We start from the raw sequence: 22,319 nt of genomic DNA on the forward strand, positions 1-22,319 counted from the left end.
TTATTTTAATGCTCACTTATGACATCATGCCTCTACCTTTGTTGAATTACAGCTGCCTGTTCTATTGTTCATTTTGAATTTCATTAAATACTAAAACCTTATGTGGTGTGTAGGCGTGCACATTCATAGTCATGGGCAGCAAGAGTGATGTGAGAACATTGATCTGCTCTATGCCTTTCAGTCAGGGGTTACTATTTGCATGTTGACCCCCTGGGTTGGGCCCCAAGATTGTCTTTTTTAGACCACCAGAGTGTGGCCCCGATCCAGACTGCCTGCTGCCCTCATTGACCTGACCTTAACTCTCGACCACATAGAAGACAGAGATCACAAACGCTCACCTGTCTGCACCCATGAGCATCTATAACCATGGAACCTGAAAATTATACGTTTTTATTGAATCTCAAACTGTATGACAAAAATGCAACTGCGAATAGTTTTCACTGTTATCAGACAACTTGTTCCATAGAGCAAATCTTTGGAGAAACATGATGTGTTGCCTTTGTATTTTCTATTTGTATTTCTTCACTTTTCAGTTTTCACAACACAGTACACACATCTTGCCTCTTTTGAAATTAATGTCTCCAGAGACATGTTTTAATGGACTTTAATTGTCATTTGGCACATGTTTAAAGTCTGTGTTCCTTGAGGTGAAAAAGAAGAAAGTGTTTGAAAAATGATACAACACAGGAACTATACTGTATATTGCACTTAATTTGTAAGCTATAATAACTATTGTCAGTTGAAACTATTGGAACACAAATTGTAATAATATTGTGATAATAAAGTTATAGCTATCTATATCCCAGTATGCTTATAGGCCTCTTTTTGGAAAGAAGTGACAGTACTATTCAATATTACACTTTCAATATTATTCAGTGTTAAGGACAGCACTTATAACAGTTTCATCAGTAAACAAGTGTGTTTGCATCATACGAATTGAATAACCCCATATAACCACTGAATACCAATATGTATAACTTGCAATCCACCACTGCATTTTGATAACTGTTTTTGCATCCACAATGAGCTGGTCTTGTCACTTGTCAATTACCACGGACCATAACGCATGAGTGTGTCATAGCTTAGTTTCTCTCAGAATAGGCCTTGGTCAGTGAGCCTCCCACCAGTTCAATGTAAATGTCCCATTGGGTCCAGTCAGTCAGTCTCTGGACTACCCCCTCACCTCATTTTCTCACCCTCATCTCCTCTTGTGTGCTGTCCAGCTGGCTCTGACCTCTGACCCTTCCACCCTCACTCCTGACCTCTGAGGACATTCCCACGCCACACCCTTTTGTGTACATCTCTCCATGGACACCCAGTGGTCACTCCCTCTGCATTTTTAGAGATTATGGTGAAAAACATAATTCACTTTCACTTGGATCAGTGTAATGCAACCTAATTTGGCCTAATCCCAATTCAAGTGTGTGATGCTACACAACTGAAATGTATATATTCATTAAGAGTGTGCAAAAAAAATCTTATATAGGACATAAAATATATTCTTACATGTAATATCATATAATCATATAACGTATTAACTTTACTAAATACACTACAGAATATATTTACTCAATCAAAAGCTTAAATGCAGCAATTAAATGTTGCTGTCGGAGGGTCCAAAGATTTAACTAAAAGTTTTCTTTAACTTTGGTCACTTTTCATTACAGTTACATATTCTGAAATTTCTAAAGATTACATTTTAGAAATGAGTGCCAATATTAGTTTTTAAATTAAAATTAGTTAAAAAAGAAATGCGCACTTGTGTCCTTCCCTCTCCTTTTCTTTTCTGAGTGTGCACCCCTCCATTGGTCCCTCCCTTATTTTCCTTCTGTCACTTTCACAGTTAATTGTAGAAAAAGAGATTTTCTCTATTGAGGCCTGGTCTCTTAGGTAACCGCACTCCTGCATGAAATGAGATGGATAGAGGGGAAGAGATAGAGAAGGGGACATGGACAGGCAAACTGAACAAGCAGCGGTTGAGGACGGATGCAGAGTAGAGTGAACTTTACAATATTTGAAAAAAAGTCAGAAAGAATAAGAGTTTAATATTTCATATGCATAGGGATAATGCTTAATAGCTGCTTCTCTGGGACTATATCACTGTATCATTGGTGGTGCATAATGTAAGTATCAAAATAGTTTACGTTTTCATTTGTTAGTACAAGTTAATTTACTAACTTAAGTGAATTGTTAGATGAATAATATGTTCTATAGTAATTTTAAAAAAAAAAGCATTTAGTGGGACAAACCTATGGAACATGTGTAATATTTTTTTTTTAACAGATACTTTTAGATCACATTTTCGAGTGTGTAGCCTGCAGCTTTCTTTTGACAGTTCATGAATTATTTTAAACATGTTTAATTAATATGTAGATATTTCCGCACGTTTTAATTCATCTCCTATGATATTTTATCAAATCATCCATCTGCTGCAGGATTCACTCCCAGGGCTAAGAGATGCTATTGCTGTTCATCTCAAGTTTGACAGGGAGTCTGGTGCTGATTGTCCAAACGCAATTCTTGTGTTACTTCTCCATATCCAGGAGTTGTGGATGGACATCTTGCCCCCGATTCTCGTTTTCTCCCTCTTACTTAATCAAGATGGGAAATCATTAAATGTTGTCATGTGGTTGTGTGCAAAGAAGGGACTGCATTTCAATTGTTGCAAAAAAGGTTGGATTTTAAACTACTTGTTGAAGTTCATTGATAAAGGAGGTTTTTTTAAATATCAAAATGTGTCATTTTTAACAAATTTGACTTTTGAATCTGAAATTTAGGCTTCTTAATTGAAAATCAATTCTCTTAATTCACAGACCCTGGCCTTTTTAATTCCCTGAGTTCTCTCTGGTAGGTGGAGGCTGCATCTATGGACTGACATTATTACATTTTCTGTAAAGTTCTGAAAATAAAAATCTGAAATTTTTTCATTTGTATATATAAAATGTATTATCTCTAAGAAACAAGTAAACTGAACATGTGGATCAGTTGCTTATCTAGTTTGCAGGACATATACATTTAAAAAAATACAATTTCTCTCACTATGTGGGGAGAATCAGATTATTAATGGGTGAAGAGATGATGCAGCAACGGGTTACATGGCTTGTGGTTGGTGAAGTGAAATGGAGGCTGACAGAGATGTTTCTTCCATGTGCCAAATGTGTCTTTGGATTGCACAGGGCCATGGCATACCCATTTTAGAATGTGTATAACTTATGTGTATATGTTAGCTTGATTAGATGAGCCAATATTTTTCAGTTCTTTGAAGCTAGCAAACCTTTTTCATGAATACCATAAAGTAAGTTGACAAAAAAGTTAAACAATTAAATCTCCTTACACAAACTGTATCTACAATTAGAGAAGGTCCCAGCAAGCTGGACAATTGAAGAGCTTTAAGGAATCATTGCCTTGATCTATAGAGCACTTAGCTGGGGTAACAGTTTTGGAGCTTAAATCCTTCAAAACACCTTGACACGGATGTTTGAGGGTGTTTACATTTACACAAGAGCTATGAGTATAAAGTTAATATTTCTGATGGATCCACATGTAGTTTAAAAAAAAAGAAAAGTAAAACAATAAATTATCTGTCCAATCAGTGTTTTTAATGTTCAATTGCATAGTGTATCCTGATTATGTAATTTATCATCCTGTTTATTGTATCTTACATCAAGCTGTTCATGTAGAAAAAAATAAAGTTTCTGACCTTGTCTCTGAATATATTTCTTCATAACTGATTCAAAACCTGATATTAGTGTGTGTGTGTGTGTGTGTGTGTGTGTGTGTGTGTGTGTGTGTGTGTGTGTGTCATAAATCTTAAACAATTCCATTTTACTAGATCAGAACACAGTTTGGCAGCTTTGTAAATTCCATTAAGTGTATGTTCGCTGATGAATACACACATGAAAATGAAAAAAATGTTGTAGTTAGGGAGTGTACAGATATACTTGAACTCTACTTTGCAAATCATTCCTGAAACAGTAAACAGTGCTCACCCCATCCCAAACTGAAAGAGCTCAAACTTGATTTCTTGTAAATCACATGATTTGGGGGGAATTTGGCTGACTTTCAGTGACCGATGAGGGAATGGATACACATTGTGAAACAGAAAAAAACACTTTCCATGCTGCAAGCCAAGCAGTTATAAAACTACACATATGTACACATCAGTATACATGTTCTATCTGAGTGTGAGGATTTTTTCAGTATATGTATTGCTTATAGGCACAATAGATGAGACATCTCCCTGAGGAATGATACTTCTTTTTAAGTTATCTTAGAAGAAAAAAAAACTGAGGGAGGGCATTTATGGCTCCAACGATTGAGAAATACAGGGGTGGATGAACAACAAAACCAGAGTTAATCAAAAGCCTGTGTCAGACCAGGCAAAGAAATAGAAGCTGCACAATGGGGTGCTACATCTTTTCAGTACTGTTCCTGATCTTGACTGTGGAATCAGCTTCTTCAACGGACAATGGGTAAATGTAGACATAGCTGCATGAATCTATATTATGTAATAATGTAATTTAATGACAACCTTTTTGTTTAATGATACTGTAAGGATTATTATGTCATTTTGTTATAATGTAAGACAAAATATGCAGCATTGCAGATGTTTCTCTAAAGGCATAGAAGTCCATGAATGTAAAATATAGCAATGAAAGCGACAGCAATTGCTTTTTTCACCTTTGTGTGCAGATTCTTCATCTCAGCCCCCGGAGTGTTTCATGTAGGTGTTAATGAGAAAGTGTTTGTCCAGATGGGAAGGTCTCATCTTAATAATCCTGTTACTCTCTACTTGATGCATGAGATTTCAGGCACTCAAGTGTCTGTGAAGAAAACTACTCAGTGTACTGTGGAAGGGGAGATCAAAACAGTTGAGCTCATGGTATGAGAAACGTTGACACTCACACAGAAAGCAAAAGATTAGGCCGGACTGAGATGTCAGTAATCCAAACTTGTTTTTTTTTTTCACATTTACAGATAGACAGGAACCTGATGTCAACTGTGACTTCAAATTATAAACGTCTCACCCTTGTGCTGGTGGCAGAGAGCCCCTCCTTCAGTGGAAAGAAGGTAACACATGTTCAGGTGTCACAACACAGGGGCTATATCTTCATTCAGACTGATCAGCCAATCTACAACCCAACACAGAAAGGTAAAAGTAGAGACAACAAATGTGAAGAAATGTGGAATGTATTGAATGTTGAATGTGGACATGTGTGAAAATATGCTCCATATATTTTTGAAGCAATTTGTTGATTATCTCTTTTCTAGTGAGGTACAGAATATTCACTCTTGACCACACATTCAGGCCTCATGAGGAAGTGATCCACATATCAGTAATTGTGAGTGATATATATATATATATATATATATATATATTTAGGAATACAGAGGACTTTGAAATATTTGCATACATAATTTTTATGGTTTTATGTCATGATTAATGCTTTTATCATTTTATAATAGAATGCTGCTGGAAACAGAGTAATGAAATCCCTTAGGACTGCAAAGGGAGGAATACTTCAAGACTCATTTTCCATACCTGATGTCTCAAAGTATGTTAAAATAGATTTACAATAAACTGCGTCTAACATAACAGCACAAGAAACTGTGACATACCTAACATATATAACACATTTTGTTTACAAAGAATGGGCACATGGAAGGTTACAGCACACTATGAAGACGATGAAGCAAACGCTGCTTCCCGAGAGTTCAAAGTCAAAAAATTCGGTAACGTAATTTCATTTAAATATTTTACTTCTTTTTTTTAATCATTCTTTATCTTTTTTTATATATATCATTTCTCATCAATATTTTGTCATTCTCAAAAACATTGTTTTTGTTACACTCTCTAGTTTTACCAAGTTTTGAGGTGAACATCCAAATGAAGCAGAGCTATATTTTGTCGAATGCTGAACATCTTGACTTCACCATCTTAGCAAAGTAAGTGTTGATTGATTTCTCATTAATTTCCTTTAATGCCGGGTTTTCCTTTTAAACCCACATTAATCATTTTTAGCAATCACATTTGGCGTAGATAACTCAAAAACAAGTAGGAAAATCAGCAGAATCATTGCCTTGTGAAGTTGCTAACATTGCAGCCAAGGTTACGGCTAACAGTTAACTTGCGTTAGCCTACCTATTTTATCTTGTAACACCCCCAAATAAGCTAAAAGTGGCCAGAGAGCTCTGTAGAGCTGCATATTTGGATAAATGTGTCATTAAGTGACCCCTTTCAAATGTCATATTTACCAATACAAGTTAATGTTATAATATTTAGGCCGCTTGTCCCTAGCATTACATTTTCAGACTTTCCTAACATTAACAGTCACATTTGTTTTACAATAATTTTCTCTAGGTATTCATATGGGGAGAAAGTTAAAGGGGCTTACCACTGCCAATTTGGCTTTGTAGAAAGAGGTCCAAAAATGAAGCCTGCCTTTATCAGAGGACTGGAGTTGACTGGTTCGGTGAGAAAAAATATAAAGATATTCTGGCAACATATTGCATCTCTTAAGTGCTACAGTACTTGAACATCAATAATGTATGGCATTTCTTGCAGGTCCAGAATGGAACTGCAACAGCTTCTCTTCAGATAGCAGACTTACATGAACACCTCCAAAAACAGCAGAACAAACCCCTCTCTGAATTACAGCAAAATGGAGCGCAAATCTATTTGAGAGTATTTGTCACCAACATACAAAGTAAAGGACACACTGTCACACCATATAACAATGTTTAAGCCAGAAACCATTATGGTGCAAAGAGAGAATATATTGTATAATGTGCAAAATATTTGCTGTTTTATAGACAGCGGCATGTGCTGTGCATATTTAGTATGATGTTTACTCAAGTTTGGTGTTAAATGGCCAAACAGCTAGTTACTGTTTCCTGTTATGCAACTCCAGGGTACTGCGATGACTCTTGATGTTGTGAAATGGTATTTAATAAGAGATGTAAATACAGCAGTTAGACTTGCAACCTCTTGTAAACTTCAAGGGTCTTATGATCAGAGAGTAGTTAAATAGAATTATCAGGTTAAAAGAAATTACAATCCTATATTTTATGGAATATATGCAAAACTATAGCATAACCATTAAATATACATCAATGAAATTGCTATATGAATATGTTAGGATAACTAACAGATAAAAAATCCCTGACAGTACACATTTTTTTTATATTCTGAGAATAACAATAACCAAAATTATATTACTGCTTCTACAACTCTACCACAACTACTAGAAGAATAATTTATCTCAAAATTGAAAGATAAGTCTGTTGAGATGTGCCATCTCGTATATGAGAGATGTAAGACAATGTTTTAGTATTGTGATTTTCATGCATCTGATACCTGCATTGTATTGCCCAGGTGGGGAAATACAGGAGGCAGAAGTTTACCTTCCTATCATCTCTCACAAATACACCTTGGATCTCTCTCGGACACGCTCATATTTTCTTCCTGGATATCCACTAGATGTGGTGGTATGCATGAAACAAACAAATGGGTACACAGCTATGTACATGACTGTGATGATTTTGTATGTAAAATATTAAGTTTGTATTATAGGTTGCTGTGCGTCTCCCAGATGGCTCCCCAGCAGCTGGTGTGCCAGTAGAGATTGATGTATCAGAGGAACCTTGGAAAGGCACCACTGACCAGGAGGGGGCAGTGACTTCTGTCTTTAATATTGCCAGTAGGGCTCCGATTACTGTTAGAGTTAGTATTCCTAAACAATTAACAATTTGAAGGTGTTATCAAATTAATAAATCACTGGACTTTCCTTTAATTCACCTTAACTGTTTACACCCTGACTTCATTAGGTGTTGGCAGATGGCCTTCGGCAGAGCAAAGTAATTCAACCTGCTTCATCTCCAAGTGGCAGCTACCTGTACATCAGTTTGACCAATAGGATGTACTCTGTGGGCGAGTCACTAACTGTGAATTACAACACCATCAATGGGCCAACACGTGGATTTATATACTACATGGTGAGGCATATCTGAGTGAATGCAACATGATTTGTTTTGACAAAGAGAAGGAACAGTTTTTTATAACCTTTTTAAATTGACTATGTTGCAGGTCTTAAGCCGTGGGATCATAATACAAAAGGGTTCTATCGGTTTTGGTACTTCAGTTAGGCACAACCTGCAGATAACTCCTGATATGGTGCCATCGTTCCGTCTGATTGGCTACTACTACAACCAGGGTGGTGACATCATTGCTGACTCGGTGTGGGTAGATGTCAGGGACGAATGTGAGATAAAGGTCAATGTGAGTAAACAGAACAGATAAGAGTGCAGCCTGAGCAGAGTGATTCTACAGTGAAAGAAGGCAAACACAACTTTACTTGTGTCGGCTTAATTCTGTAGTAGGACATTTTTTTAAATAAATGGGGCAGGGAGGGGGCTGGTAGATAAAATAATGTAGACTTAATGAAATCGAATTTAGCTTTGAATGAACTAATTTAAAATAAAAAACAGTTGCAATCACTGCTGCGGTGGGTGTTGCATGCCAATTATCATTCTTTATCAACACAAAATATACAATTCTGTTTAGCCTAGTTTCAACTACTGAACACAGCAAATGTGTTTACATGTACATATTTAGATGTTTTTTTATGTATTATTTGAATTGACTTTGACCTTGGACAATGTCATTTAAAAATCTCTGAAATATTTAAATTTTAATTTAGGTAGAACAAAAAGGACCATTTGAACCTGGAAAACAGTCTACGCTAGAGTTTGATTTACATGGTCAGAAAGCCAGAGTGGCTTTGCTGGCTGTGGATAAAGCCATCTACGCTCTCAATGCCGATAATAAACTCACAGCAAAACAGGTAAAACTTTCACACGCTCCTTGTAAACTGACTCTCTTACAACACACAGGCTATTTTATTTGACCTATATATTATAATACAGTAAATCCAAGCTCTTCTTCCATTTTTCAGGTGTTTTCCTCTATGCAGTCATATGACCTTGGTTGCTCATACAGTGGAGGATCTGACCCTGCATCTGTACTAAAAGAGGCTGGCCTGTCTTTTGTATCTCAGTCCCAGTCTGAGTGGAAAAAAGGTATGGCAATACTAATTTTTTTCTTCATTTAAATGTTAAATAAGAACAGAACATTACAAAAATATTTTCTTGTGGTAGCTAGCCATGCCGATGATTTTGGTTTTATCCAAAACAAGATAAAAACCAAGTTGATACTACCACAGGAGTTAGGCGATCTATTTTGTTGACTCCCATGTGTGTGACATGGAGAAAAAGGCAGAGATTATAACCACTAAAGCAGAAATGACCTTTTTAGCAAATGATTGTTTTCATAATACCAACAACCATCCAAAATCAAGCAACTAACAAATTACTTATGCTGAGGTTTAATGCTGTTATATTACTTTTTTACTAGATTTTGGCTGTAATTTACAATCTGTACGACACAGACGCTCAGTGGACCTTCAACAAGAATTGATGACTTTAAGTAAGACACCATTCTGCCATTACAACTCTGATCTGAGATCATGTTAAATACTTCTGGTAAGAATATGCTATGAAAATGTTTGCTTTTCTTTTTCTTTTATTGTCACTTTAGAATCTAACTTTTCCAATGAAAAGTTACAAGACTGTTGTGTTCAGGGGTTTTCTCTCATCCCTATGAGACGAACATGTATTGAAAGAGCGAAGAGAGTCTCTCTGGTGGAAGCAAATCCTGTTTGTGCCGACGTCTTTTTAAAATGCTGCCTTGAAGGAGAGTATCTGAGACAAAAAAAGATACAAGAGGACACCCGGACAGGACTTGGCAGGAGTGAGATTAACTTGTCATATACACTTTACAAACTTACTTAAATGGAATTTAATAACGGTTGCATGATTATCACAGAGTTTAATCACAAACCTTTCATTTTCTCATTTTTAGCTGCAAGCACAGAGGACATTGAAGAGTTCTTCTTGGACACTGCTGCTCAGTACATTCGACGATTTTTCCCCCCAAGCTTTGCATTCACAGAATTTGATGTAGATGGTAAAGGAAGGTAAGAGGTGGCAATATTATATACAATTTATGTAGATAATTTTTTTCCAGCGAAATACAGTGTCTAGTTGCAGCCGTTAAAACCTTTGCTACCCCATAGTTAGGGCCAGAGCACTGACTAGCTGTCGGCGAAGGCCCTATTGAAATTGATGTTTATTATTATTCTCTTAAATTAATCACTTTTTAAGGGGCTTTAGGTGCTCGGCAACTCAACATACAGTATTTGCCCATGCATCAGAAGTTGTTAAAACTCAAATTTACATTGTCTAATCCAATCTTCTTTAGCCATCTCCCCCTTTCATAATTCATGAACCATTTGTCGTAGACACTTATGGTCACAGGAAGTAGTACAAAATATGCAAAATATAATTTCCAATGCCACCCACTCCACGCAGGAAATAAAGTTCTAGCGTCCCTCCAGGACCCCCAGCGCGGGGAAAGGTGTGAGGGCCCGTTCATCACTGCTTGCAGCTTTAATTTTGTTTATATCTTTGCATGTGTTAATGTTTGTTGCTTGTGATGTCAATGTGAGAATTTCAGCATTTTCAAATGTTCAGTGTAAGTTAATCTTAATTAATGCATTACCTTAATTCTACAGTAAACTAGAAGTAGAAAAAGCCTTTGTCAGATGCATTTTAGTAAGACCACACTCTTTATTTTATCTTAATTGACCCCTTAGGTATGTTTTGACTCTACCTGATTCCATCACCACGTGGGAGATTCAGGTCGTCACTTTATCTGCAGCCACTGGTAATAACAGCTTCCCACTTAACAAATACATGTTGTATATCTGACTGAAGAGCTTCTCATGAATTACTGCAATTTGCTGCTTACACTATGTTTCATTCAGGTTTCTGTGTAGTTAAACCGTCTGAGGTCAGAGCAGTTAAGAGGGCATTTGTGTCTCTGAGACTGCCTTACTCAGTGAAGAAATATGAGCAACTATCCATTTCGCCTGTTATCTACAACTATGGCGATGTCGAACTACAGGTAGATATCACCTAAGAACAGCAACTATACAAGTTAAAATTCAATTCTTAATGATATTTTTCTGTGTGGACATCTGCATTTTTATAGGTGGCAGTCCATATGGAACAGACTGAAGGACTTTGTTCCCCAGGCTCAGCCACCACTGCAGCGTTTGTTAACATTACTGTGAAGCCAGAGTCTTCCCAGTTTGTTTCCTTTTCTGCTGTCCCCATGGTTACCGGCTCAATACCTATCAAAATACGTCTCTATGATATGGAGAATGAGATGGGAATCGATGCAGTTGAAAAGACTTTGAATGTGTTGGTGAGTGACAAAGACATTATTTGATCTCTCTGCTAAACAATCATTTTATAATAGCCGCATAGCTGACTAAATAAATATGACATATTGGAAGTCATATTGGATTAAAACCTCTATACCACATGTGTCAAACTCAAGGCCCGCGGGCCAATCCGGCCCCTTGCAAGTTTTCATCCGGCCCACATATCAGTTTAGGTTCACAACAAATTTTGACCCGCCTATACAGTACAGACCAAAAGTTTGGACACACCTTCTCATTCAATGCGTTTCCTTTATTTTCATGACTATTTACATTGTAGATTCTCACTGAAGGCATCAAAACTATGAATGAACACATGTGGAATTATGTACTTAACAAAAAAGTGTGAAATAACTGAAAACATGTCTTATATTCTAGTTTCTTCAAAGTAGCCACCCTTTGCTCTGATTACTGCTTTGCACACTCTTGAAATTCTCTTGATGAGCTTCAAGAGGTAGTCACCTGAAATGGTTTCCCAACAGTCTCAAAGGAGTTCCCAGAGATGCTTAGCACTTGGCCCTTTTGCCTTCACTCCAGCTCACCCCAAACCATCACGATTGGGTTCAGGTCCAGTGACTGTGGAGGCCAGGTCATCTGGCGCAGCACTCCATCACTCTCCTTCTTGGTCAAATAGCCCTTACACAGCCTGGAGGTGTGTTTGGGGTCATTGTCCTGTTGAAAAATAAATGATGGTCCAACTAAACGCAAACCGGATGGGTATGTCGCTGCAGGATGCTGTGGTAGCCATGCTGGTTCAGTATGCCTTCAATTTTGGATTAAATCCCCAACAGTGTCACCAGCAAAGCACCCCCACACCATCACACCTCCTCCTCCATGCTTCACGGTGGGAACCAGGCATGTAGAATCCATCCGTTCACCTTTTCTGCGTCGCACAAAGACACAGCGGTTGGAACCAAAGATCTCAAATTTGGACTCATCAGACCAAAGCACAGATTTCCACCGGTCTAATGTCCATTCCTTGTGTTTCCTGGCCCAAACAAATCTCTTCTGCTTGTTGCCTCTCCTTAGCAGTGGTTTCCTAGCAGCTATTTGACCATGAAAGCCTGATTTGCGCAGTCTCCTCTTAACAGTTGTCCTAGAGATGCGTCTGCTGCTAGAACTCTGTGTGGCATTCATCTGGTCTCTAATCTGAGCTGCTGTTAACTTGCGATTTCTGAGGCAGGTGACTCGGATGAACTTATCCTCAGTAGCAGAGGTGACTCCTGGTCTTCCTTTCCTGGGGCGGTCCTCATGTGAGCCAGTTTCGTTGTAGCGCTTGATGGTTTTTGCGACTGCACTTGGGGACACATTCAAAGTTTTTGCAATTTTCCGGACTGACTGACCTTCATTTGTTAAAGTAATGATGGCCACTCGTTTCTTTTTACTTAGCTGATCGGTTCTTGCCATAATATGAATTCTAACAGTTGTCCAATAGGGCTGTCGGATGTGTATCAACCTGACTTCTGCACAACACAACTGATGGTCCCAACCCCATTAATAAGGGAAAAATTCCACTAATTAACCCTGACAAGGCACACCTGTGAAGTGAAAACCATTTCAGGTGACTACCTCATGACGCTCATCGAGAGAACACCAAGGATTTGCAGTGCTATCAAAAAAGCAAAGGGTGGCTACTTTGAGGAATCTAAAATATAAGACATGTTTTCAGTTATTTCACACTTTTTTGTTAAGTACATAATTCCATATGTGTTCATTCAGAGTTTTGATGCCTTCAGTGAAAATCTACAATGTAAATAGTCATGAAAATAAAGAAAATGCATTGAATGAGAAGGTGTGTCCAAACCTGTACTGTATGTGCGCCGAAATCAAAAAGACAGAAACTGTTTTCAAACTGTAATTACACTTTTGAACACTCAAAACAGAATTTGGCAGATTTGCTGACTTTGACATTCAGAAATTCCCACAGAAGCAGTGAGTTTGCATATTCAGGCTGTGAAACAGGTTGTTGTAAAATATGTAATCATTGGTTTTAGCTCGATTTGCTAAACTCTATGAAGGAACTTTTTTGCTGACTTTTGTCGATCAAACTGTAAGTGACAAAGCTGTATGAGACATGCAACAATACAGTCAACATTTTTTGACTTTCAATTAAATAAAAGCATGACAATAAACTAAACATGTCTGGCCCTTAATGTGATTCTGATTTTCTGGCCCTTAGTGAAATTGAGTTTGACACCCCTGCTCTATACAGTGACTTCCCTTTGTTGACCCTCCATATGTGGCATATCAGCATTTTCTCATAATCTCTGGACATTTTAACTTTAATTTCAAAAACATTACTGCTGTACAGCTATTTATGCTTTTACCAATGGCTCGTTGGAAAATTAATGTGGTTATTGTGAATAAATTGATTATGAGTATGCATTAAAATATTAACTAATGAGCATATTTATGTACTATTAATGTAAACTGAAATGTGTTTTCCACTTGCATATTTTCATGCGTTAGGCAAGGCACACACAATAATCAGCTCTCTTCTTTGTTGTAGACAGAAGGACTAGAAAAAAGAGTAGAACACACCCTAGTGCTGAAATTCAATGGTGAGTTGATTCTGTAATTCGTAATGACACTTATTAACTTTATTCTTCAATGTATTTAATTTTTTTTTAATCAATTTACTTATTTCTATCTTGGTAGGAAGGACCACTAAGAATACAATTATTGACGGATCTTTACCAGATGACACAGTCCCTGGCTCCAGCTCAAATATTTTCGTTTCAGTAGAAGGTATGTGCTGTTAGACACAGACAAACAATTCACAGACCTTTGTGAGTGACGCAGTCTAACCCTTTTAATGTTCTTATCTGACAGGGGATGGATTTGGCAGTTCACATGCAAAGAACCTTCTTTCTCCAGAAAAGGTTGCTAGCCTGATCGTATTGCCTCGCGGATGTTTAGAACAGACAACGGTACGACTGGCCCCTACAGCTTCAGCCCTCCGCTACCTTGACCTAAGTGAGCAATGGTTTGACCTGCCTGCTGGTACCAGAGATGATACTCTTGATAAAATCAAACAAGGTAGGAACATATTACGCAGTTAATTGCATAATGTCTCTATCATGTATGTACTATTTTTTTCTGTGACAAACGTATGCCATTATTCAGAGTTTATTTTAATTGCTCCTCTTACCCATTAGCCAGGCCTAAAGATGGTGATGTTAGCCCATCAGTTTTTGTCACACTGGTCCACAACTATTGGCCAAATTGCCATGAAATTTGCTGTGGATATCCATAGACTCCAGAGAAAGAATTGTATTGCATTCTAATGTCTTGGACAACACCCTGCACCTTTCCACTAGCACTACCACCATGTCAAAATTCCCACTTAACCGCAATAACGCAATAAATATCCCAAAAAAGATTTTAGATATTATTTCCTTGTTTGCACAACATATTATTTGCGTACACAAGATAAATATAATATAATAAAGTTAAGAAAATAGTATGTAAGTACATACCAAAAATGGAAAAATTTAAATTACGATTTCAAAGCAAACCTGTTAAAAGTGAAAAATAAAAGCCCTGATCGGACAGAGCATGTTTTAAGCAGCATGGGGTGTTTTTTTGTAATTTTTTTCAAGAGTGAAGCATTTTGCTTGCTGCTTTTGCATTGCTGACCGCCTCACTTTTTTGCAGTAATGCCCTGAACGCCTCGAGTTGAAAAAACGTATAAGAAAAAATAGCCAAACGTCATTTAACTTAACAGCAAAATAACGGTTGGCTATATGATTTAATGGCTGTGTGAAAAGGCTACCTTTCTTCTTTTTCACTAGGCCCTGTTCCCAAGATTGATACTGTTTTGTGTCTGCTTAATTCTTGAGTTAAAAGGGCATCAGGAGAAGAAGGGTTGGCAGCTTGCTATGAGGTGACCGTTTTGTTTGTTTGCTGTTATTTTGCCTCAGTATTGTTTTGTATTTTGGTTTGATTTGAGTATGTTTTGGTGTTTCTGTTAATAAAGCCACAAATTGAGCACTTGAATAGCCTTCTCTCCAGTCGTCATTCGTGACAGGCTCCTTAGCAAGAATAACAAAAGATGCAACTGGTCTGATCGGGGCGTCTTCAACAAAAAAGGCTGTGCAGTGCGCATCGTGTTTGGCAATCTTCAAAAGTGATCCGTCTGATCGCGGACTAAGGCATGGAAGCAATGTTCTTGAAAAAAAAAAAATAGGTCTTTAAAACTTTTATTGGAATTAGTTATGAAGCTGTGAAAACTGAGATTCCATAAGCAGGAGTTAGACCAAAGGAATCGTAAAAATCGTAGTTAATGCAGTAAAAAGGAAACTGGATTCACAAAAGTATAGAGTTGTCAAATGAATTGCATTTCACTTCATGTAATACAGTATCACCAGTGAAGGATAAACATTAAGTTAAGTTCACAAGGTAAAAAGTCAATGAGCGGAAAACCCAGAAGCGCTCATAAATCCAAAAGCAGTGAGCAAAACAATTCACTCTCATTAAACAATTACAACAGAACACTGTTAGAACACTGTATGATCGGGGCCTTAGCATGCTACACAACAGTCACAGTTCTTTGCAATGGCAACGGTACACATGAAAATGTCCGCCACTCTGACCATCATGCTATGTTGATTTGAATGGGAATGTCCATTCTACTCTCATTCTATTTCTATGGTTGCACCCTCTACAGGTCACTAACAAGGCTATACAGGTTTGTTTTGAACAAAGTTAACACTTTCTTTGTCAGGTTACTTGAGGATTTTAGAATTCAAGAATCAAGACGATGGATCTTATAGACCATGGCCTAAAGCGCCATCTAGTAATTGGTGAGTATTTGATTTCTGCTGCCTCATTCATGTTTGATTTAAGGTAGTTACTTCCAATATCTCACAAATCAGCTTTTTCCATCCACTCTTCTCCCTTGCTTTTCTTCTCCTCAGGGTGACTGCCCTTATAGTGAAAGTGCTATCGTTGGTGGCACAGCGTCAGACAATGACTTTTGAAAAGAAGGAGTGGAATACTTGGGTTGTACCAGAACAAGAAATAAGGCACTCAGTCCGTTACTTGCTCTCAGTACAAAATCGTGATGGGTCATTCGGTGACCCACATCGAGTGCTACGCAGAAGAGTTCTGGTAACTTCTATTTCATACATGTTGGAACATGCATATAATTATGTGAACAATATTAGATGTAGCAAAAAACTCAGTTGCAGTGATTTAAAGGTATTATTGTCTATGTGTGTTTAATGTAGAAAGGCAAAGACCAAGAAGCATCCATGACGGCTTTCATAACTCTTGCATTGTACCGGTCCCTTCAATTCCTGGACACCGAATTAAAAAATAATGCGGTGAGATAATAGAAAGGCTTACTGTCCTGGGTTTGCTTTTGGTGTGGCAATGTTGGTCAGTAAAACCACTTTAACTGAAATAACTTGGAAAACCATTGAATAGATTGACATGCAATTTGTACAGACATTCCAAGAAGATTTATTCCGATGATTTAGGTGATCCACTGACTTTTCCTCTAGCGCCATCAGCAGGTCAAAGTTTAAACCTGTCTAGTAAAATATCTCAACATCAACTAAAGCGATTGCAACTACATTTTGTGGACATTATTGGGTCACAGACTATGTATCCTAATGATTTTGGATACCTGACTCTTCCTTTAGCACCAACATTAAGTTAACATGTACCTGCTAAACATTTGCATGTTAGCATTGTAAGCATATTAGCATTCTGATGTGAACATTTAGCTCAAAGCACTGCTGTTCTTAGTACAACCTCATATAGTGGCTGTTGACTCTTAGCCTTATTACTGTTTGTTTTATATTTATTGCACTTTAATACACTGTAGTCAATGCATAATTTGCAAAGCAGATAAGATTCATGCTACTTTCTACCAGGAAGCAAGAATTTCAAGATCAACAACATATCTCCTGTCACACCTTGAGGAGCTTCAGCATCCCTACACTGTTGCCATCACAGCTTACTGCCTCGCAATTTGTCTACCAAAGGGAACAGATCATTCATCTGTCTGGACAAAACTTAAAGCACTGGCTACTGAAGGCAAGTCCAATCAAAGATTATAGGTGTGGGTGATATGGATAAATTACATGTATGTATCTATCATATTAAGTTATATATATTATGGCATGCCGTTTAGGAAATTATATATATATATGTATATGTAAAGTTTGAATATATTGAATGAAAGTCTGAATATATTGAATGAAAGTCTGAATATTTTGAATGAACCTTGAATGTATTGAATGAAAGTCTGAATATATTGAATGAAAATCTGAATATATTGAATGAAAGTCTGAATATATTGAATAAAAGTCTGAATATATTGAATGAAAATCTGAATATATTGAATGAAAGTCTGAATATATTGAATGAACCTATATAATTCAATTGAGAAACAGGATAAAGTTTCCATAAAGCAGACCTTCTTATTTATTTTCAGCAATGCCTAATAAACCCAGAGATATTGAAGTGATAGTTTGTATGGGGTATACAGTATGTGGTAGACATTTGTCAGTTGACTAAAAGTGTGTATCACAATGTGCTATTGTTTTATTTTTACTTTACTTTCTATTTTTAATTAACAGGGGAGAATGGCTGTTATCTGTGGACTGTTGATGCCAGCCCACAGAATCAAGCTATCGCAGATGCTATCACAGTAGAGACTACAGCCTATGCCCTCCTAGCTGCAGTGGAACTTGGGGAAACCGAGTGGGCAGACAAAACAGCCTGCTGGTTAATCACCCAAGAAAACTATGCTGGAGGCTTCAAATCAACACAGGTGATTAAAACGCTACATTGAGAAGTGTTTGAATTGAAGAATCCCTGTCTTTGGACATAGTCCCTGTATCACTCTGGTCCCACATCATGCTGTATAGTACAGATTAACCATCAGAGCAGAGATGTTAAACATGTTATTGTTTTATTACCATTCCCAGGATACCGTCGTGGCATTGGAAGCCCTTGCTGAGTATGAGCTAAAGAGGCCAGCCAGGCCCGAAGCAAATCTAATAGCAGAGTTCACAGTCCAAGGAAAGACAGACATTGTAAAGCTTGCACTGAAAAATAATGAGAAGGTGGAAACAGATCTTAAGGTATCGTAGAGCATTGTCAGCATTACACTTAAATTCACATAAATATATAACCTCATTCTTAGATGACTTGGCATTTTTGGCGTCTTTTGTAACAGAAATTTTCAGGGAACAACATTGATGTGCAACTGACAGGAGAAGGCAATAGCAAGCTCAAGGTAAGTTTGATTAATGTCTGTTAATATCCGGAAAGAGATCCACAATTTACAGTAAATCACCAATCCTTTCCCCAGATTGTAAAATCTTACTATCTACTGGACCCCAAGGACGATTGTGACAAGGTGTCTATCAGCGTCACAGTGGAGGGGAAAGTGAAGTACACTGGTGAGCTTTTGTCACTGATAACAAATAACAACCACATGTATTGCTGATAAAAGCTACACAGTTACATTAACCTCCGTCTCCCTAGCTAAGGTCATAGAAAATTATGAATACTATGATTACAACGGTAACAACGAGGAGGTGGCGGAGAAGGAAGTGCGAGTGCCACGATCAGCGATTGAGTGGTTTGATGCTCGCACCCGGAACAGGAGAGATCTTGATAACAACTTAAAATCAGACGAGGCTGTCACCTACAAAATCTGTGTCAGGTTAGTTGAATGAGATTCAAATCACATTTGCTCTTAATAAGTATTCATGAGACAATGAGCTTTGAGTGAAAAAGTCACAAGTCCCATGATTCTCATTGTTTTCCTGTGTGTAGTCATAGCCTGGGCAGCAATCTCACAGGAATGGCCATTGCTGACATCACTCTTCTAAGTGGATTTGAGGCTGAAACGAAAGATCTGGACAGGGTTAGTAGCTCTCTCTTCGTCCTCTTCATCATGGTCATCTTCAGCACAAAGTAGGAGGCTATTTCTGGCGCATTAGGTCATGTCCTCTTTTTTCAATAGACACGCTGAGGTGAATGAGCTTAGATGGACATTAAGTCAAGTTCAATCGGTGGAAAAGATGAGCTACTGTGTCAAAAAATATTTGGTTCTATGATATAATGTCAAAAGTACAAGTCTGTGTACATACAAATGTAAGAAGTTAGGCTAAATACAAATCATTACCTTGGACTATTTTTCGCAAGAAATTGGAGAATATTGCAGAATTTGAATATAAAAATTGTACCTTTTTAATAGTGAACTTATTTTGGGGGAAATACATATTAAAAGCAATAATAAAGTTACAACCCTCAGCATGCACATTACATTCTCCCATCACACGTGCAGCCCACTCTACTGCACTCTGAACCAAAGCACTACATGCTTTCATGTAAGTTTTGATTATATTACTAGAGTGAATATGTATTTTATATTTCAGTTAACCAGCAGATAGTAGCCTAAGGCAAAGTAAACAGTTTAGAACTTGTTAACACCTTCTGCTAGTTTTTGTTAGCTAGTTGTTACCATGTGGGATGTAGCTTGATTGAGCATGCTCATTGAGGAGTTTTAAATACCCAATTTCCCTTTATTATTTATTGTAAAACATTTCTTATAAATTATATAGAATATATATATAGAATTAAATGAATTATTTTATAAATTATAAAGTTAACTTTAAACCCTTAGTTTGACTTTGCACACAGCCCACATGCTAGCTAACTCACATAGTATGTATTTGACAAATTAAAGAACATTGTCCATGAACAAAGGGCTTAGTCTTCAGACGGTTAATTGATTGATTGATTGATTAATTAATTCATGTATTTAATTTCTATTAGAAGGGTTTACAATTATGTCTGCTTATATAGTAAAAGGTTTGTTTCTATAATTCCTATTTTTCCATTTTATTCCTGTTATTTCCCATTAATTCCTGGTAATTCCCATGGAGAGTTTCGGTCTTAAATATTTCCGGAATTTTGCAACCATAGTCCTAACCAGGAAATAGTCCGGCACATAACCCCCTGTAAAACGCCAATCTGCTGTTTTTACACTTTGTGTACAGATTAAATATAGCCTACAATAAACGTGAATAAAGTCATCTTACAGAATTTGTTACCTTTGGACAAAGTCTGACTAGCTGTGTCTCCATGTTTCCAGTTTTTTATTCTAAAATAAGGTAGCCTTCATATTCATAACATCAAGAACATCATAAAAAGGAATGGAAATATAGTAGCAAAAGGTTCAATTCTTGTCTCCTCGCAGCTAAAAGAGCTACCTGAACGATACATTTCCCATTATGAGGTCTCCTATGGAAGAGTGCTGCTCTACTTTAATGAGGTGAGGCTCAAATATTTTTACATTTACAAAAATGTTACATGTCCAGTACTTACTTAATTTATTCTCTCACTCTAGCTCTTTGAATCAGAGGAATGTATTAGTTTCGATGCTAAACAGTACGTACCAATTGGCCTTCTGCAGCCTGCTCCAGCTGTGTTCTATGATTATTACGAACCAAGTAAGCGTTTTAATTTGATATTTCTTTTTGTTACGATAGAGGGGACATATTTAATTGACCAGGAATTCATTAACTATTTGTGCTTTTCTTGCAGACAGAAAGTGTACTGTATTCTACTCTGCACCCCAAAGGAGCAAGATGGTCTCAACACTGTGTTCAGAGGATGTGTGCCAATGTGCAGAAAGTAGGCCATTACTCTAAGACCCATACTGACAAACACCCATGAATAAATGAAGCTATACAGTTCAGGTTTGTGTTAAAATTGCATTCTGATCATCTTTTTTTTAGGACCCTGTCATAAAATACAAAATACATTCCAAAGTGGGATCAGGCGAGGAGCAAAAGAAGATCCCCGTTTACAACATGCTTGTTTCTTCCCTACAGTAGATTATGGTCAGTACTACATTCAAGACATTATGGTGTTAAGTATCTAATAAGTTGACTATAAACAATCCATTCTTTCATATAGTGACAATATACACAAACTATGCAGTAGAACGGTTCAGATGAATAGTTGTTAAATGGTTTGTTTTATTATTTCAGCATACATTGGCGAAGTCCTCAATGTTTCCATGAAGAGTAACTTTGAGCTGTACGAAATCAATGTAAACGAGGTACTCAGATCACGTAAGTAAACTGTAACCACAAGCCCTAGCAGATGCTATAACACTGACCTTTAAATGTTTATGGTTAAAAGACCTATCATATATGATAATCACTTATCATCTGGCTACCAGATGGAGATATCTTTACGAATGAGAATTCTGTTCGAGTGTTTGCGAAGAGGCGTCAGTGTAAAGGACAGTTAGACCTGGGAAGACAGTATCTCATCATGGGCAAAGATGGTTCCACAACCAGCTCAAATGGAATGTAAGTATAATTAATATTGTTAATGGAAGTATAATTTTACAATCATTGATTCACATTCTGTTCACTCCCTCTTTTGGTAGGATGCAGTATCTGTTGGAGTCAAACACCTGGGTTGAAAGAAAGCCTTTGGAGAAAGAATGTAAAAAATCTGCACATATCGCTGCCTGCAAAGCGTTTAATGTGTTTACAGATGAGTACAAGATAGATGGCTGCAGGCAGTAAAACAGACAAATCTGTTTAATTTTACTTTCATTTTCAGTTTAGTCTAGTGTAACTCAGTTACTCTTGTCAGTTACAGTAGCTCTTTTTTTACTGTTTATAATCAGAGCCATTAAAGCATAGTATAAGAACATCCATATGTACTGAGACATTGCTTTTCAGACAGGAGGTGGATGACTGACTCCTTCACAGTTTTATTTTAAAGTTTACTACTCACAATGTAACCATTACTCATTTATGTCCAATAAAGCTACCAGTGTTTAACTAAAAATCTCTACAAATGCCTTTGTATGTGTATAATTGTTTGGAGCATTAACTAGATGCATACATGTTAGGATAATTATTTGAAATAGAACTCAACACGGCAACAGAATTTTTGTGGTTGTTGCTCTTTTATGTCTTTCCAAAT

The 22,319-nt window shown here is 37.1% G+C and overlaps 1 protein-coding gene across 1 annotated transcript; it reads left to right on the forward strand.

Annotated features, from left to right (window-relative positions):
- The first annotated feature begins 4,168 nt into the window (after positions 1 to 4,168).
- On the forward strand, positions 4,169 to 22,195 carry c4b (complement C4B (Chido/Rodgers blood group)). Its single transcript, XM_028579908.1, has 41 exons — positions 4,169 to 4,472; positions 4,693 to 4,882; positions 4,978 to 5,152; positions 5,272 to 5,342; positions 5,467 to 5,555; positions 5,651 to 5,733; positions 5,859 to 5,946; positions 6,362 to 6,473; positions 6,566 to 6,707; positions 7,376 to 7,488; positions 7,574 to 7,723; positions 7,828 to 7,995; positions 8,087 to 8,278; positions 8,700 to 8,843; positions 8,955 to 9,078; positions 9,413 to 9,484; positions 9,596 to 9,808; positions 9,920 to 10,034; positions 10,713 to 10,783; positions 10,884 to 11,023; positions 11,111 to 11,326; positions 13,852 to 13,903; positions 14,001 to 14,090; positions 14,175 to 14,381; positions 16,069 to 16,147; positions 16,262 to 16,454; positions 16,574 to 16,669; positions 17,225 to 17,387; positions 17,933 to 18,126; positions 18,284 to 18,439; positions 18,535 to 18,594; positions 18,670 to 18,760; positions 18,846 to 19,026; positions 19,140 to 19,230; positions 20,569 to 20,643; positions 20,719 to 20,821; positions 20,916 to 21,005; positions 21,110 to 21,214; positions 21,365 to 21,448; positions 21,559 to 21,691; positions 21,772 to 22,195. The coding sequence occupies exons 1-41, from the start codon at positions 4,402 to 4,404 to the stop codon at positions 21,911 to 21,913; spliced, it is 5,124 nt and encodes a 1,707-aa protein (XP_028435709.1). The 5' UTR covers positions 4,169 to 4,401; the 3' UTR covers positions 21,914 to 22,195.
- The last annotated feature ends 124 nt before the right edge of the window (positions 22,196 to 22,319 follow it).

This window comes from Perca flavescens, chromosome 6 (assembly GCF_004354835.1).
Source record: "Perca flavescens isolate YP-PL-M2 chromosome 6, PFLA_1.0, whole genome shotgun sequence".
Taxonomy (NCBI): Eukaryota; Metazoa; Chordata; class Actinopteri; order Perciformes; family Percidae; genus Perca; species Perca flavescens.

Coding starts and splice junctions, on each gene's coding strand:
- c4b (XM_028579908.1), top strand. CDS start 4,402: ATGGGGTGCTACATCTTTTCAGTACTGTTCCTGATCTTGACTGTGGAA. Junction 5,343..5,466: donor TGATCCACATATCAGTAATT/GTGAGTGATATA, acceptor ATTTTATAATAG/AATGCTGCTGGAAACAGAGT. Junction 20,822..20,915: donor CTATGATTATTACGAACCAA/GTAAGCGTTTTA, acceptor CTTTTCTTGCAG/ACAGAAAGTGTACTGTATTC.